Source organism: Amphiura filiformis, chromosome 14 (genome assembly GCF_039555335.1).
Source record: "Amphiura filiformis chromosome 14, Afil_fr2py, whole genome shotgun sequence".
NCBI classification, from domain to species: domain Eukaryota; kingdom Metazoa; phylum Echinodermata; class Ophiuroidea; order Amphilepidida; family Amphiuridae; genus Amphiura; species Amphiura filiformis.
In genome coordinates, this window is record NC_092641.1 from 62572611 (window position 1) to 62587618 (window position 15008).

Sequence of the window (15008 nt, forward strand, 5' to 3'; positions counted from 1 at the left end):
TAGTCTTTCAGTCTCGTCCTCTCCTCTCTTTCTTCCTCACCCCTCCCACTCTCACTTGTTCAGTCTCAAGTATTTCCCTCCCTCCCTCCCTCCCTCCCTCCCTCTCCATCCCTTGCGAAATTTATCAGTATGATCCATGACTGAAAATAAGCTCTGCAAAAATAAACATTTAAAATAAACCCGAGCCTTGCATATAGACCCAGCCAATTATCAGATTAGCTTGCCATTGGTACGAATGAATAGAATACATTATCTTTGCTCCAATGCAATTCTTTTGTATTGCATTTCAATATAAAACATGATTACCAAATCACCACTTGTATGCGCCTCATTGGGAGATATTTGACTATTTTAGACGTTCGTTTCATCGCCAATATGAAAGACTTTTGCTTATAACTTGGCAAATGGTTAGTATATATTTCAATGCAAGACAATTTTTACGAGCCACTTACGTCTAGGCGTAAGCATATACACCAAACACAAGTCAATTGAAGCCGTACAATTTACCGCGAATTTAGGACCGTAAAATTTAGACTCTTCTTTTGTCTAGATTAGCACCCAACCGCACATCTCAAGGTTTTATGTAAAAAATCAATATAACTTACCAAAACGAAAACTGAAATTCACGAGCTTCAAATTTTCAGTAACTAACAAAAGGCTATAATAAAAGATTGGCCACATCTGGGAGACTACCACTTCAGAATAACAATGACTTACAAAAACTATTACGGTTACGGAAACAGAAACTGAAAAGATAAAACGACGGAAAATGTATCCATTGAAAAATATTTTTAATTTTCAGAATAAATATTGAGAAAAACATCACTCCAGGACACATGTACGTAAAATAAAACCAGTGTGCTGCATTATCCTGTAGCTTTGAAAAGTATTTTAACATTTTTAAATGTTAAATGTTCACTGCTTAAAAGTACTGAATGTATCCAATTTCACAACATCCTTATGGATTAACAAAACTTGGAGTCAATGTATTGAAATAATCCACTGTTTAATGATTAATTGTTATTGTGATATTAGTACAACGGATTACTATAAGATTCTTATGTATGTAAGGCAATAGAACCAACTTAGTTCGACCTTTCGATCGAGCATCGGTGCTTGGTTGATCCTTATTAATTTATCAATTAATTAGATATTATTAATTGTTATAACATTTGAATCTCTGTACGTAATGCATGTTCAATACAATTTCACAACTACATCCGATTAATTAGTCGATAGCATAGAAGCAGCATCGACGGTCGATCCAAAGATGGAACAAATTCTTAGGCTCTGGTGCAAAAGCTTACATGCCTTTTAATCAAATTGAGATAAAGACATAAAAATATATATCTTTCACATAACTTTATCTCAATTGTCTCAGAATTAGGTGTGCCTACATGAGGTTGCAGGAGATCACATAAAATCAGCACTGTTAGTTAGTAGCCATCTGCGCCATGTCCTGCCTTGCGTGCGTCTGATGCAGCGTAGACATTGTCGCCTTCTTTGGTGACTAGTTGCACCACTGCTATCCTTGCAGTAGATTCGACTTCATGACCACGATTTGTTAGACCTCGAACTACTTCCTGTATAAGTTTTGAAACAGATGAAGTCAGATTAAAAAAAACAAAGAAGGGCAAATGCAAAACGAGCATGTAATATCAAGGAAAGAAACAGACGATAATAGCCCGGGGGACACTTCAATTTGAAATGGATATAGGTGTGGGGCTGGCACTTTCGCACTAAGGTGAGAGCAAAATGTAAAAAATATGGGGTCATTGGGTGAGAGCATGATTTTTGGCATTCGGTGAGAGCAAAATGTAAAAAATATGGGGTCATTGGGTGAGAACATGACCTTTTTGAATGGAATCTTTGGGCAAGAAGGGGCAAGAACCGAAACAGCGCCACAAAAACCTCGAAAATCGAATTTCTAGTTCTAAATGGCTTCAAATTTCTTTGTTTTTTCAAACTAAGTAGTAATATAATCAATGATAAATGAAAGTTGCTGTTCGAATTGAACTTGTAAGAGTCTTTGGGTGACAGATAAAATGGAAAGGGGGTTCTTAACAGCCCTACATACGCGTCACCTCCAAAGTTGGAGTTCTCCCCCCGATAACAGCTGGCGCGCTATTCGAAGCATTATAACGCAGCAAACACTGCACAGAACGTTTTACAGAAAATGTTTCATTCCCGGGTTTATTGTAGGGGTAGTAAATGGTATAAAACGTTTTTATAACGTTCCAAAATTTACAACATAATGCTATTTAAGAGTTGACAAACTATTTTACAATAACACTTTGACAACGTTTTTAAAACGTTTTAAAAACGTTTTCATGACCTTTATAATATTATAAACCGACATTTGCATGTTATTAAAACTTTTTGAAAAGAAAACGAGTTTATAACACGTTTATTAATTAATGTTTTAAAAATGTTGTTCTGTTTACTGTGAAGCTAATTTCCATATACTTTCTATTATAAACCTGACATTTATCATTACAAGAAATCCAGTGGTATAATAATTAATATATCGATAGAGACATAGATCATATTAGTTTAAGGGATAATTATCAAAACACTTGGATGGATACTATTCTCTGAACTACAATGTATACTGGATTGATCAAAATTACCATAAGTGGCACTGATACAAGTAAAAGAATAAAGGTACCACTGATGTTCACTCCTGTTTATCCTAAACAAAGATAAATTTGTCAAAATTAAACCAGAAGTTAAAATACCTATACCCTTTAGCTGTAATTTTGAGACCTCACTTGTTGAAATCGGTTGAGGAGTAAAAGAAACAATGATCGAAAACCTAAGGAAGGAACGAAATCCAAAGTAATATATTAATGTACTAATAATTGGAAAGCACGGCGCTAAGTCTCTTGTACAAATCAATAGGGCACCTAATGGAGCAATCGGCAACTTTTGAATTTGCATCTTTTTTGGTGAGATTTTCGATCACCGTTTCGCCATTGCTTGACCAATGTCAACGAATGAGGTCGTAAAACCGAGCTAAAATATCCAGCTATAAGCTGCTGGTTCTAATTATGACATCCCTGTTTTTTAGGATATACAAAGGTGAAAATAACTAGTATCTTTATTATTGTGCTGTCTGTATTATCGGCAATTCGTGATCAATGGAGCACACCGAAAAGTTGCAAATAATACCGATGTTAAGGTAGCAAACACTAACCCGAACACTGCTTTCAGTGTTGAAATACCTTGAATTGTGGTGTATGCACTTTCTATTGAAAATTATTGCACTTAGATTTGTGCAATGCCCATTAAAATTTCACACATTTGAGAGCAGCGCTCGAAACCCGTGGAAGTAGGCGCGGACCCGCACATTTCGCACGGTACGGTTCCGTATGACCCGTAACAATTGAACCAAGCAAAGAGCAGAAAATCTTAGTTTTGTTGTTCCACTGGAAAATCTGGTTCACATAATAGGTCCAGGTCCCTGAGTACACTTTGATTTTAGTGTCCCATCAAAGGCAGGGGTCCGGCGTCGGACCCTTGAAAATTGGCGAGGACCCTTGAAATTTCAATAGCATTATTCTTCTTATTTCGAGGCCTGATTAAACCTGTATGCTTACTTGTTGTATTCCCTCTTCGTAGCTCACATAAGGAGGGTACAGCTGGTGGTGAATTCGTTTTCTTTCCGACGATTCTCTCACGTTATCTCCGAACCAGAGTGAGTGCATTGCAACCTGAGGGAAAAACCAGATATATCTATTAAAGACAATGCTGGTATTAATTCAAATGATGATGATGATATTAATGGTTTTGATGATGATGTTGAGGTTGATGTCGATGACGATGATGATGGTCATGATGACTAGAATGAATGAATGAATGAATGAATGAATGAATGAATGAATGAATGAATGAATGAATGAACGAACGTATGAATGAATGAATGAATGAATGATCATGTCGATGATAATGACGATGATAATGATAATGATGGCGATGATGATGTCGATGATAATGACGATGACGACGATGATTATTATGAAGATAACGAAAACGATGGTGATGCTGATACAGATAATGATGAGAATGATGAAGATGATGAACTTAAAAGTGATGAGGAGTGTCTTAACGTTAACGAGGACAATGATGAAAACAATGCTAATTGACAATGTTGCCTACCAATGCCGATGATGTCGTAATAGTGGTACCTCCCGCTCCACCAGTAACAAGTCTCACATCCCCCTGACCATCTATACTGTGCCAAGAAAGTATCCTTACAGTTGGAAAAATAATCACAATTTCAAAACTGAACCATATTAGGGTAAATTTGTTTTTGTAATAGATGAACAATCTAATCCGACACATTATGACACCACATTGAATCCAATGTGACCTCAAGAAGTAAAGTTACAAGCAATTGAATAGACAAAGATCCAGTTTTAAAAGTGACAAATTGGCCTATACAAGGCGCAAAAAGATTCCAACAAGCTCAACAAAGAGATTACCCAGTTTCTTCAATGAAGCTTTATTTAAAGCCGTATTCATTTCAGTTATTACTTCTCTGTACTTTTCATAACTTGCATTTTATTTGTAAGCTCTTTTGTTGAAGTTTACTTTTGTTCATTTTGTTTTAAATTAAAGGCACACACAAATTAGCCATTTACCACTCTCAAACCAGATGTCTAGTCCGTGGAGTTTTGAATAGGCCAGTGTGTCACTTTTAAAACTGGACCTTCGTCTAATCAAATGTTTGTAACTTTGCTTCTTGAAGTCACATTGGATTCAATGGGGTGTCAAAATGTGCCACATTAGATAGTGCATCTATTACAAAAACAAATTTACCCCAATATGGTTTATCCAAGTGTAAGGATACTTTATTGGCGCAGTATATGTCAATAATAGGTACCTACCAATGCCGATGAAGTAGTATATATACTACCGGTCCTGGATAATTATATCCTGTATAAATGTTGTAATAGTGGTACCTCCTGCTCCACCAGTAACAAGTCTCACGTCCGTCTTACCATCTATGACAATAATAGGTACCTACCAATGCCGATAATGTTGTAATAGTGGTACCTCCCGCTCCACCAGTAACAAGTCTCACGTCCCCCTGACCATCTATGACAATACTAGGTACCTACCAATGCCGATGATGTCGTAATAGTGGTACCTCCCGCTCCACCAGTAACAAGTCTCACATCCCCCTGACCATCTATGACAATAATAGGTACCTACCAATGCCGATGAAGTAGTATATATACTACCGGTCCTGGATAATTATATCCTGTATAAATGTTGCATTAGTGGTACCTCCCGCTCCACCAGTAACAAGTCTCACGTCCCCCTGACCATCTATGACAATAATAGGTACCTACCAATGCCGATGAAGTAGTATATATACTACCGGTCCTGGATAATTATATCCTGTATAAATGTTGCATTAGTGGTACCTCCCGCTCCACCAGTAACAAGTCTCACGTCCCCCTGACCATCTATGACAATAATAGGTACCTACCAATGCCGATGATGTTGTAATAGTGGTACCTCCCGCTCCACCAGTAACAAGTCTCACATCCCCCTGACCATCTATGACGATTACAGGTACCATGGATGACATGGGTCGTTTTCCTGGTTTGATAAAATTAACTGGTGATGCAGGTACGCCATAAAAATTAGTTGTGTTTGGTTTTGAAAAATCATCCATTTCGTTATTGTAAAATATCCCCGTAATGTTACCGCGAACCTTCGAACCAAAACTGAAAAGAAAACACCGACAGCATACATAATAAATGTCCATATTTGAGTTGGTACTATACACCTATCAGACGCATGCTGACACCGATAATATGTACCGCTACCGATAGAAGTACGTATATTATACTTATGCCTATATATTATCAGGCATGGGCGTTTCTTTCCTAACTGGGTACCTCTTCATTAACAATGTCAGATGTGGCCAAGAGGCCCCAAACACGCTAAGATTATAGGCTTAACCATTGACAAAGCCAGGGGACAAAAAAGACGAAATCGTGAACCCTTGAGATGCAATCTTGGACATTCAAAATTGTATCTTAGACGACCAATGTTATAGGCGTGTCTTGAGAACTTGGTCATCCATAAACAACCAACTCTAAATAACCGTTATTTTTAAGTACACAAGTACAAAAGGAACTGAAATGTTGAGAGTTTACAGTTAAAATGATAGAGTTATTAAGTATCCTTATTTGAGCTCATGTTACATTATATGTTGTGTTATACTGTACATCAGGGACTGCCGATAGTTTGGGCCTGTATATACGTCGCCTGCCAATTTGTATTACAAAACAACAGAGGGCGCTCTAAATATAAGCATGTGGCACATCATCTGTAAGTTCATTTTCAGATTGACCATTTAGAAAATGACGTCAGTAATTTTCACTTACTATGAATTGATAGAGCTAGTCAAAGCCAATGCATTTCCCTCGGCGTCAAGCACAGATACATGTGTGGTGCCACTATCTTCGTTAAAAGTAAATTCTGTATCACTGTAATACTCAGGCTCGTGAGTGACGTCATCTGTTATTCGACTTCTTGTCGTTTCGGCTGCATCCTCTGATAGCATGTATTCTACAATCTGAATGAGTAAAGGGTTGTCAAAGATTGTCTAACTGTAGCACCGCCATGTACCTAACCTAACGATCAACAACTTTTAGCCGAGTTGATCATTATTATCTCGTCTACTAAATTTATACTAAAGCATTACAAATAACCCCTCTGTCAGAGCTAAGTGCTGTCCACTATGTCAACTGTTAGCCTAGTACCGTACCATTGCTTCTACATTCGACAGTCTCATTCCAGTGATGATAAAATAAATATACGGAAATCATTCTACCTTCATTTTTGATGGAAGATTTTGACTTTATCAAACTTCTTTAACGCTTGCCATGTGTTCTCTTCATTGGTAAAATTATCACGTTTTATGGTGTTTTAGTGGCGGATTCAAAACTCGACCGCTGGCCTGGTTGAGCCGCGTTCCAGTGTTTAGAACAATAGAAACCGGCTCCGACCGGACGGAACCACTCGGAACGGGCGGTCGAGTTTTGATTTCATACCTACAGGGTGTCCCAGAATGATTTGTACCGTGTTTGCAAAAATAACTAAAAATAGAAGACGGACAGTGTATCTATTTTTGATACCTGCATTATAATGCTGGAAATGTCTCCTACTTATTCTGTTAATTTCAGCACGCTACCTTTATTTGTTTTGGTGTGGCATGCAATAATGTAAAATCGATGAAAACCCTGCTTTTCATTTTCAGCGCAAACGACTCGCATACCCTTGAAAATGGCACGATACGATTAAATAAAGAACATGGGATGTTTAGCACAGCATTTCGACGACAACTACTGTTGGGGTGCGCCTTAAAGCTTGCCGGACAGCTGCAATGTTCGTTCTAGTTCTTACAGTCTTACGAACACCTGAAGCTTCACTCTGCCGATTCCTGACAGTTCCGTGCTCGTCAAACTTCTTTACGTTATACACAATCGCGCCTTTGACTGGAACGCGTGCTCGCGGAAATCGTCTAATGAATCTTCTTTGCGTCTCAACATAGCTGCCGGTTTGCCAGTAAGTTTTTGAAAGAAATCCACGCTGCTGTACAATACATTGAGGAGCCATCTTTTCTGTACCACAACCAGTTCGACCTCTGCAAGCATTTCAAATGACATTGACCTCACACCACAATAACTAAAACTACCACCAAAGAGAGAATGGGATTAGGCCGCAAATCCTTAATTCCATATAATTATTGCTTCGTAACATCATAAATAATAGATAGATAGATATCGGCTATTTAGAACATAAATATGAACAGGGCACAACTAAAATACCTGCATAACTTTCTCCAAATAACTTTGTGCTGAACGGTTAGTAATGTTACAGATTTTCAAAATAGGTTGCGTTGTCAAAACTTTTTTTACGCAATCTTCTATAACTTCTACTAGAAACGTCCATTTTTTAAGATCGAAAAAATCTGAGAAAGCTAAATATATGTAAAACTTAAAATGTAAAACAATATGACCATTTAACATGCCCTTCATACCTAGAAAATTCCATCTTTCCCGGTACAGATCATTCTGGGACACCCTGTAGTTCTGAACATGTGCAATAAAAACACAACATACTACAGATTTGACATTTAATATGGAATATTTTTGAATAATTCCAAGACTGGTCAGGAAGGGTCTGCATACACCGCACGGGCTAAATATTAGATGGGGTGTGTCGAGAGATGGTCCGTTGTTATTAATAGTGTTTTATCTGATTCTTTGAAAATTGATACCGGCGTGCCACAGGGCTCAATACTGGGGCCACTTTTATTCATTTTATATATTAATGATATGACAAGTGTAATTGATGATAAATGTAAAGTTGTTTTATATGCCGATGATACAGCTCTGTTTTATGCCTCTAATGATTCTGATAATCTGCAGTCTGTTCAGCTAGACAATGTTGGTAAATGGTTGTGCCAAAACAAACTCACATTAAATGTAAAAAAGACAAATCTTATGCTTATTGGCACACCCCAGAGACTGGTAAATTTTAAACATGTTCGTGCAATTGTTAATAATGAAGAATTATGCAGAGTTTCCCATTGCAAATATCTGGGTGCAATTATTGATGAACATATGAATTGGAACACTGAAAAGTTATGTAATAAGATTAGTAAAATAATTGGAATTGTCCGCAGACTCCGGTCTTGCCTCAACATCAATACTTTGAATATTTTGTACAAATCCATGATTTTACCAGTTTTTGATTATTGTGATGTTGTTTTTAGTAGCTGCAGTGGCCTAAATCTTGATCGACTAGAAAAACTTCAGAATAGGGCTGCCAGGGCAATAACATGTTATCCCCCCTGGCATAGTGCTACATAGCTTCTTCATAAACTTGGATGGATTAACATTAAAAATCGATGGTTAATTCACAAGTGTATTATTGTGTTTAAATGTTTAAATGATCGTGTTCCTTCTTATCTAAGCTGTAAATTCAAGTTTGTAAATAACACGCATCATGTAAATACTAGGTCAAGTGCCGATAAACTTCTTGCCGTCAATGAAAGTCACGTGCGCTCGTTTCAATACCAAGGTGCAATAGAATGGAACAAATTACCACATCATATTCGTGCAATAAATAAGTTATATTCATTTAAATCAACAATATTTGAACATCTCAGTTAATAATGGCAATTCAGATTATATGTCTTTTATTATTAATGTATTTTATGTTTTTTGTATCTCCTTCGTGTGTGCTATGATAATATTTTATTATTCTTTTGTCATTTTAGTTTTTATCAATACTCATATAACAATAATTGTATATAATAATATTATTGTTGTGTTTTAAATTGTTATGTAGTTTTTATGTATTTAAATTGAGCTTTGTATAATTATAAATGTGTAATTTTAACAATCTAATTTTATATTGTGTATATGTTCTCCAGGGCCCCTATGTATATCATGTGCTATGCACTGACTGGGCTACCCTGGTAAAATATGACTTAATAAATAAATAAATAAATGGTGTAAAATAATTGTTTAACAGAAAATGTGCTTTCCATTTGTTTACATTATACATAATGTAGTGAATTGGCCTAAAATGGCGGATTTGAGGAGACTGAATTTGATTTTTGAGGGAGTAAAATTCTGAATTTGAGCAACCTTTTTCTGATATTATCAAATTCATTGAGGTTTGAGGCGATATTAATTTTACTGAACCTAAATACCAATAAGTGTTCGTCAAAACTAAAATGCACTTGTAGTCTACCAGTTTTGAAAGTGTGGGGAGCTTTAAAAATTATGGCCCTTAAAAGTGGTACGCACTCAGAAAATTTAAATGGTAACCTGAGGCCAAATGTTATAAACTTATTGTACGCAAAGAAATATCGTGAGTTCATTGGACAACCAAGAATCCGCACAGTTGATTTTTTTTAATTTTAAGTTTATAACATTTGACTCCAGGGCGCATTCAAACCTTCTGAGTACGTACCACTTTTAAGAGCCCTGTTTTAAGCTCCTCCTTTGTTTAAAAAAAATGGTACATTACAAGTGTATTTCAGTTGTGATGAATGCCAATTGCTGGCGAAGTTTAAGAAATATCACCTCAAAAAACTATGAATTTGATATTAACAGCACAATGTTGCAAAAGGTCCGAAATTGTGTCTCCCACAAAGCTAAAATTCAGCCTCCCTAAATCCGCCATTTTAGGCAGATTCGCTACATTAAGAGCACTATAATGTAAACTTATGGAAAGCACATTTTCTATCAAACAACTATTTACACCATCTCCCGACACACCACTGACAATTAATATTTAGCCCGTGCGGTTTATGCAGGCTCCGTCCTGGAATTTTGCGAAAAATTATTCCATATTAAATGTCAAGTCTGTAATAATTCTGAACATGTAACAACTTACACTTTCTACGTCCTCAAAATCGTCGTCCCCTAGTTCAGCCATTCTGGCAAACCCAAACTTAAACGCTTCAGCAATCCTATGATATGTCAAACCAATGTTACTGTTCGTTACACTGTCAGGCGAAAAGTCATATCCTGCAAAAGCATTTGAAGCACCACATGTAATCATAAAACTATCAAGTATTTTTTAGATTTATATTTATCAACAATTATGGTGGGCTTCAAGAATCCCCATACATTGATATTTGATGATCCGTCTCACCATAAGATTAGGTGTTAGCATAACATTATCTGATTAAAACGAAAGCGAATTATGGATCTAGATGTAAATATGACCCTCTTAGTAACAATTTAACCTTAGAGCGACTGCTCCATATTTTGTAACACGGACTACAATTTTTAATTATAAACGTACCAATGTATAGCTACGGGTCTCCCTATACAGTGATATGAAAATCGGTACAAACATTGCCCACACAATGTCGCGAATTTGGGAAATTCTGGGTATGTTCAAAAGTTTGGGCAAAATTGATTTTCGGCTAATAATTCTACAAATAAGTAAAAGGTCAGTAGCTCTTGGAATAATTTTACAGGACCAAAATGAAAATAATTGATTTTACTGTTGAAACCAATGGTGGGCCTCACCCCTCTATGGTAATCTTTGACGGCCGGTCCTACCCCCCAGGAAGGTGCTGGGGTAAAAAATGTATCCCTAAAATGAGCGCAAAGGCTGGATCTACAACTAACTTAGGTCGTTTGGGCGTAAACGTGTGCGTTTTTAATGACGGATAAAAAAAATTGAGAGGAGGGTTGTACAACCACCCCCCCCCCTTCGTAGTTCTAGGGTTAACATATAATTGACCATCTTACCGTCTAAAATATTCATAATAAACGACAGCACTGGACCACCTGACGGAAGTTGAGAAGAATACAACTTGAAATCGTCCAGCTTTATCATCAAAGGGTTTGTGTCTACTTCCGCTTCAAAAACTTCCAAATCTTGAGTTGTAATAATGCCATCTACCATAAATAAAAGGAAAACAAAGTTAAGGTCCAGTTTTTGTTTTTGTTGTGAGCTTATATCCCTCCTAAGGACTCAAAATTGATAATGTGGATATAATACCATCTATTTTATTCGTCTGTTTGAGTAGTATTTTGTGCATGAATTCGGTAAAAATTTAGTATTTGTAACCACATAAAACTAGTGCTATTGGAAATGAAAGAAATAATATGACATTAACTGTCGTGGACTCCTGTATTTCTGTACATTCTTACCAATCAGAGCAAACGTTAGAAAAATGCGAATAAATTGCGCATCGGTTATTTGGAGGGCATTTTTCTCATGAAAAATCTAAATATTTTCCCTTTGGAACCGAGGAATATCCCGAGGGGCGAAGCCATGAGGGATATTCCGAGGTCCAAAACAAATGTTTAGATTTGTAATTATGCCCGACATATTACCGATGCAAAGGTATTAACCTCATTCATTCACTTTAATCTCTTCACTTACACAAAATTTCCCTCAAAAACTGTAAAAAGAAACAATTTTTGGAACAGGCTAAAACAGGACGATCAATAACAGAAGTGCGAATTGTTATTCGTGCAAATAATGTAGCTCGCAATCCAAATTGATCATTTATTTTATCTACTATTTATTTATTTCACAGAATTTTACTCTCAACAAGTGATACGCATTTATTAACCTATTATTGTGTTATAAGATATTATATTACCTCTACGACCCATTATTCAAAATCGTGCACTGTGATATGTTAAAACACGTCACGTGAGAGCCTGATTATTCTGCATTATTATGGTTTGATGAGTCCAAGTGTGTGAAAATATTGGATCCAAAACATAATAAAAATAAAATTGGATGCTTTACGCCCAATATTTATTAGTCTCGCTATGAGTTTTAAAATATTGGACCCGACTACGCCTCGTCCAATATTTTAAATCTCATAGCTCGACCAATAAATATGGGCTCATTTTATATCAATATTGGGTCAAGCGCCGTAACACATTCTACGCACAGCATTACGCTTGGTTACGCGTGCAATATTTCCGCGATATGCGCTGTCATTTACGCGTACGCGCTCAACCTTGAAGTAAACAACTTAAAAATATTTGTGCCAAAAAATGATATCCTAATCTTTAAATCGCACTATTTTCTGAAATAAAGGGTGCTAAAGGGTGCAGCATTATCCTTTACATGCAAATAATGTGCCTTTGGCAGTAAAAACGTTTAAATAATGGGTTCGGCTGCGCCTCAACCATTATTTACGTTTTTACTGCCTCGGACATATTATTTGGATGTAAAGGATAATGCATTACCCTTTATTTCTTAATTATATGCACAACTTTAAGAGTACACTGTGATCTCACCACAATGCTACATGTCATTTACCTCTGGCATGGATTTCTGCGGCTATCATGGCTGCTAACTCTCCATGGTAAAATGCGTCTGAGCTGCCATTATTAGCTATGGTTTCCATAGTAGCTGCTAATTCTGGAAATCTTATAATATCGCCTTCTTCGAGTAAATTACCATTTCCATCTGTTAATTGGTCGCTAAGCACGAGTGAATAAAACAATCAATTAGGCCTAGCATACTTTTATGCGTTGTACTAGTTTTGTTGATGTTGACATATTCAAACAATGATGAATAACGCATTTTACAAAACGTAGTAAGAAATCGTGGATATAATTAGAATTTTAAAAGATGGCTGTTAACATTGTTATATGAAGTATACATCTACAAAACACTAATGAAAAGCAACAAAACAGCATGGCGCAGAAAATGTGGCTTCCATTCGAGTATGTTTTGGTGAAGGAGTCCAAATATTAACCCTCGGTCTTGTTGGAGTATGTTAGCTTCCCCATATTTCTTACAAAAACTTAAAAATCTGATTTTGTTTGTTTTCGGTGATTTTCGGATTTAGCGAATCACTATTAAATAGTGTCTTTAATGTAAAAACGCACGTCCACTACATCAGGGGCGTGGCTAGCATGATTGATCTGGGGTGGCAAAAAAAAACACATTTCGGGCAAAGACGAAACAATTGCAGGTTACATCATGTTGCCCCGGTATTAGAGAAATTGTAAATGTAAAGTCTCCGAGATTCAAAGGGCTTATTGGGACCAATGTTATATGTTACACTATTTTGACCCATGATCGGGGTGCTTTTATTGGAAAACGAGATCCATGGCCCTTTTTTTTCCATTGCCTTCCCGTTTTCTCTCTATTTTTTTTTCTTTCTTTCTTTTTTTTCTTGCCAGAGTGGCACTTTTCTCCTTCAGGGCAATTTTTGTCAGGGGGTTACTGCACAACAATTGATATGTATGCAGGAGTATGTCTTCTACCAGGAGCCGAAGAACAATAGCAAAGCTGGAAATGCCCATGCAAATGGGGATAATTCCAGCGATCATCAATCTGTAATTACGGCACTGAGCATCAGACAATGCAACACCTATTATTACTGTGCCCCCTGCTTGACGGCCGTGAGGTGTACAACAGTGGGAGAACACATTTAGTGTAAGGACACAGCAGAAGTAGTTCATGGGACAACACATAGGCTATCTTTGGTTTGTTACAAACCTTTTCCTTCCCTTTTGTAAAACGAGGGTTTAATATTGACGTATGATAATACCGTATTGCCTTTGATTGTTTTATATTTTATCAACATTTAAAGTGACCCCAACGAAAGTGTAAAAAACTTTTTAAATTGTTAATTGCTTAAAATTGAAGGATAAGTCATTCAAATTGTCATTTGGTATTTTTGAAATGAAAATAATGGCAAAAAAAACGAAGAAAACAGCAGTATTGACGAAGTTGAAGCCGCATTCAAATACAAGTAGCTAATTTATATACTGTCAGTATATAAACTACAGATTCATGTATAATGCCTTATTTTGTATTAAATACACGGCTTTCGGCTGAACCACTAACAGGCTATATTAGCACATCTATGACAATGACAAAGCTACCAAAATCTGATTTTTGTTGATTTTTACGATCGTCCGGATGAGCAAATCACTGAATGGACATTTAATTCCAGTTCAACAATCGAGTACAACCAGTAGTGCTTACCTAAGACTTTCGTCATTCAAAATTATATCTTTGTTTTGGTCCATAGCAATATAAAGGCCGCCACCTATAGGAAAACCTTCTCTGGCTAGTTGTATAGAGGGCGTAAACAGGTCTTTCCACGGTAGTCGTCCTGCTCTCTGGTGCAGCTGGTAGAAACCTTGCAGCTCACCCGGCACTGCAACAGATAGACCACCTAAAATAAACAAGCAAACCTCATGATAAAACATTGTGTGACTTCATTTTCATGTTTCAATGTTACGAAGAAGATTTTGATCCTATGACGTTGACATTTAGTGCCGGGTAAAGGTGAATTAGGCCTATTAAGGGAACTGAAATGAGCGTTTTGAGCGTTTCGACAGCATTTTTGTGGGACATCAGACCTATCGAATTGCATTCTGAATACGAAGAATGTCTTTCTGATATCAAATAATTTTCATTTTATGAAATTCACGATATAATTCACAACAAATTTTATGACAAATTAT

At 36.6% G+C, this 15008-nt stretch overlaps 2 protein-coding genes across 2 annotated transcripts; both read right to left on the minus strand.

The window, feature by feature from the left end:
• Positions 1 to 867: 867 nt before the first annotated feature.
• Positions 868 to 11408, minus strand: LOC140169111 (glutathione hydrolase 1 proenzyme-like). Its single transcript, XM_072192376.1, has 6 exons — positions 11304 to 11408; positions 10435 to 10568; positions 6405 to 6595; positions 5498 to 5738; positions 3600 to 3713; positions 868 to 1583 (listed from the first exon to the last, which is right to left on the minus strand). The coding sequence occupies exons 1-6, from the start codon at positions 11389 to 11391 to the stop codon at positions 1437 to 1439; spliced, it is 915 nt and encodes a 304-aa protein (XP_072048477.1). The 5' UTR covers positions 11392 to 11408; the 3' UTR covers positions 868 to 1436.
• Positions 11409 to 12832: 1424 nt separating this feature from the next.
• On the minus strand, positions 12833 to 14750 carry LOC140169560 (glutathione hydrolase 1 proenzyme-like). The gene is made up of 2 exons (XM_072192823.1): positions 14524 to 14750; positions 12833 to 13004 (listed from the first exon to the last, which is right to left on the minus strand). The coding sequence occupies exons 1-2, from the start codon at positions 14748 to 14750 to the stop codon at positions 12833 to 12835; spliced, it is 399 nt and encodes a 132-aa protein (XP_072048924.1).
• Positions 14751 to 15008: the final 258 nt, after the last annotated feature.

Coding starts and splice junctions, on each gene's coding strand:
- LOC140169111 (XM_072192376.1), bottom strand. CDS start 11,391: ATGATAAAGCTGGACGATTTCAAGTTGTATTCTTCTCAACTTCCGTCA. Junction 10,569..11,303: donor TATTATGAATATTTTAGACG/GTAAGATGGTCA, acceptor ATGCTTTTGCAG/GATATGACTTTTCGCCTGAC. Junction 1,584..3,599: donor ACGAAGAGGGAATACAACAA/GTAAGCATACAG, acceptor AAACTTATACAG/GAAGTAGTTCGAGGTCTAAC.
- LOC140169560 (XM_072192823.1), bottom strand. CDS start 14,750: ATGTTTTATCATGAGGTTTGCTTGTTTATTTTAGGTGGTCTATCTGTT. Junction 13,005..14,523: donor TTGAATGACGAAAGTCTTAG/GTAAGCACTACT, acceptor ACTCGTGCTTAG/CGACCAATTAACAGATGGAA.